The sequence below is a fragment of the Nansenia antarctica genome (assembly GCF_963989245.1).
Source record: "Nansenia antarctica genome assembly, chromosome: 4".
In the NCBI taxonomy this organism is placed as follows: Eukaryota; Metazoa; Chordata; class Actinopteri; order Argentiniformes; family Microstomatidae; genus Nansenia; species Nansenia antarctica.
Window position 1 is genome coordinate 19,087,812 of NC_137689.1, and position 2,556 is coordinate 19,090,367.

Genomic DNA, 2,556 nt, shown 5'->3' on the forward strand with positions numbered 1-2,556 from the left:
GAGAGAAAGAGGGAACAATATTGCGGGCGGGGGTGTGAGCGAGAGAAGTGTCCCGAGCAGCGATCGCCCCACAGCAAAGCCGTCGTGCCAAACTTCAGCATATTGCAGATGGACAGACCTGTCAGAGCCGCGAAGGAGCGCGAGAAAACTCGATGTCATATAGCCATTAAACGTAAACATTCCAAACCGAGCTTAAGGAAGAGAACTAGACGGTAAACCATACACACTTCCACTACCCATTTCTTGGTTTTGCACATTGACATCATCAGCTCCGAGGACCGTGAAACGGTGCTGGAAAGGGGGGAGAGAGAATGGACCGGGCGTCCAGCACAAGCCCCAGCGGCGCAAGTCACCCCCCACAACCTCCACAGCACGAACCAATCAGTTTCGGCATTGATCAGATACTTAGCGGTACCGACCAAGAGGGTCCACAGCACAACAACAGCCGGACTGGTTCCGATACTGGCAATTCCATAAGTGGAGGGAGTTACCATTTAGGTAGTCCAACTGGAGCCAGCGCGGCGCCTTTCACTTCCCTATGCAGTTCTTACCATGGGATCGCAGCATCTTACGAGGAATCAAGTGCGTACGGATTGAACTTCACCCTCGCTCCAGGAGGAGTGATACGGGTGCCGGCCCACAGGCCACTGGCCGCTGCTGTTCCCCCTCCAATGACCAGCGCGGTGCCCGGACTAGGCAGCATCAGCTTCCCCTGGATGGAGAGCAGCCAGCGATTTGCAAAGGAGAGATTTGCAGGTAAACATGAACCAAATTTGAGATCCTCTCACTCGTATAACTTAGATGTTCGTCATGTAAATCATGGCAGGTGACAGGTGACATGAATTGAGATTTGCTTAAAATTAGCCATGCACACTCTTAGAAAAACAAAGTTATAATAACCATTTGGAACCATACATAGAATCGTACCATGGGAAAAAAAAGGTTCCAGGTAGAACCAAAAACGTCTTTGATTTATAGCACCAACAATTATTATACAGGTTACAAACAAAAGATTCCAAATACCAAATGGGTTCTTGGTGTGTCACCAACAATTAGTGCTATGTACCCTTGCAGGTCAGAGGCGTGTTTGGTTCTAATTGTCACCTTTTTTCGAGGGTTCTGTTATAGTGATAAAATGATTCAATGTAGAACTTTCTTTCTTATGGGGGCTTTTGGTGGACCATGGTTGGGATATACATTTCATCAATAGCCTTGAAGATGAATTGACATTCCAGTTTAATAATTGTGTCATTATTTTTTCAGTGATTTTCCAATGATAAACAAATAATTTAAATGTAATTGACACCCTCCCCCTGATATCCATATTAAGCTAAAAAGGCTTACAGGTTGTCTAATGTCGGCTCCGAAGGGGGCAACTGGGCTGCTGGATAAATTGGGTATAGTTTCGTATTTACATTTATATGGAGCGTTGAAGTCAACTTGAACAATGTTCACAGCGGAACGTCTCATGCGCAATTATTATTAAAAACTATAGGCTATAGGTAAAATACTCGTTATACAAGTTCTTAAAATGTGACTGGCTCACGTGTGCACACAAGGAGCTTATTGATATTCGAGGATCTTCTTCGATGAGACCTCAGCCTCATTCTACAATCAAAAGTGTCACAAAATAGTTTCATATATCGCCGGGTATATCTTCGCTTGCAGATTGCATGCACACGCGTGTGCCGTAGATGAATTGGGAACAACAATGCATTAACTTACTTAGATAATGTATTTGTTGTAAGTCGCTTTGCATAAAGGCGTCTGCTGAATGCCAAAAATGTAAATGTAAATGTAAAACAGTCAATTTGGGTAGGCCTTTACAGTAGTCTCTATCATAGGCGAAAACAAGCAATGTGGCCACATCTTAACCAAAAATGTTTTTTTTTTTAAATATCAAATATCTAAATGAAACGGGGTAAAGGGTAATAGGGTAAAGGGACAAACACAAATACATTAGAGAGTGGCCTATATAATCCTTATAAAACAACAAACGAGTAGCCTTTTAAGCAAACCATGTCTGGACCAATGAGCCAAGACATTTTACTCAAATTCATATGCATTTGGCCAAGAATAACATCGGCATTGTATTTAGATTTTTGTTCATGTTTACTCAGCTGCACTTTAGAGCCTGCATATGCTTTGCATACTGCTTTCGTTCATTATTCGAATGGGATATTTGATCTAGACAGAAGGCCTATATACGCTGCCTATAAACCAAAGCTTTCTTTATTTGATGGATTGACTGTGTGAGTCATGCGCGTCCATATTTAAGTTATCATATCAACATCGTTGTGATCAATTCGTTGAGTGTGTTTGGCTTCCTCGTATAACACCGTCTATCTGCTAATTCGATTAGCTACAGGAACAGTTTTACTTGCTTTGTCTGTATTTTCTATTAGGGTATAGGCCTATAACTTCACCTCACCGATGGTAAAATATATTGATGTCATTATGATTAATACTTACTTATTTATAGGACTAGGATTTATTGATGTGTATCATTAGTATTGTTTGTATCATTTATACAGGCTTATTTTTCAAGCCTATCTA

General features: G+C 41.7%; 1 protein-coding gene across 1 annotated transcript in view; it reads left to right on the forward strand.

Annotated features, from left to right (window-relative positions):
• Nucleotides 1-311: 311 nt before the first annotated feature.
• The window catches only part of tlx3b (T cell leukemia homeobox 3b), a gene marked incomplete at both ends in the record, with an annotated part of 5,540 nt that continues 3,295 nt past the window's right edge, over nt 312-2,556 (forward strand). Inside the window, one exon of the mRNA XM_080529757.1 lies at nt 312-756. Coding sequence (XP_080385883.1) covers nt 312-756 — 445 coding nt within the window. The remainder of the gene's footprint in view (nt 757-2,556) is intronic.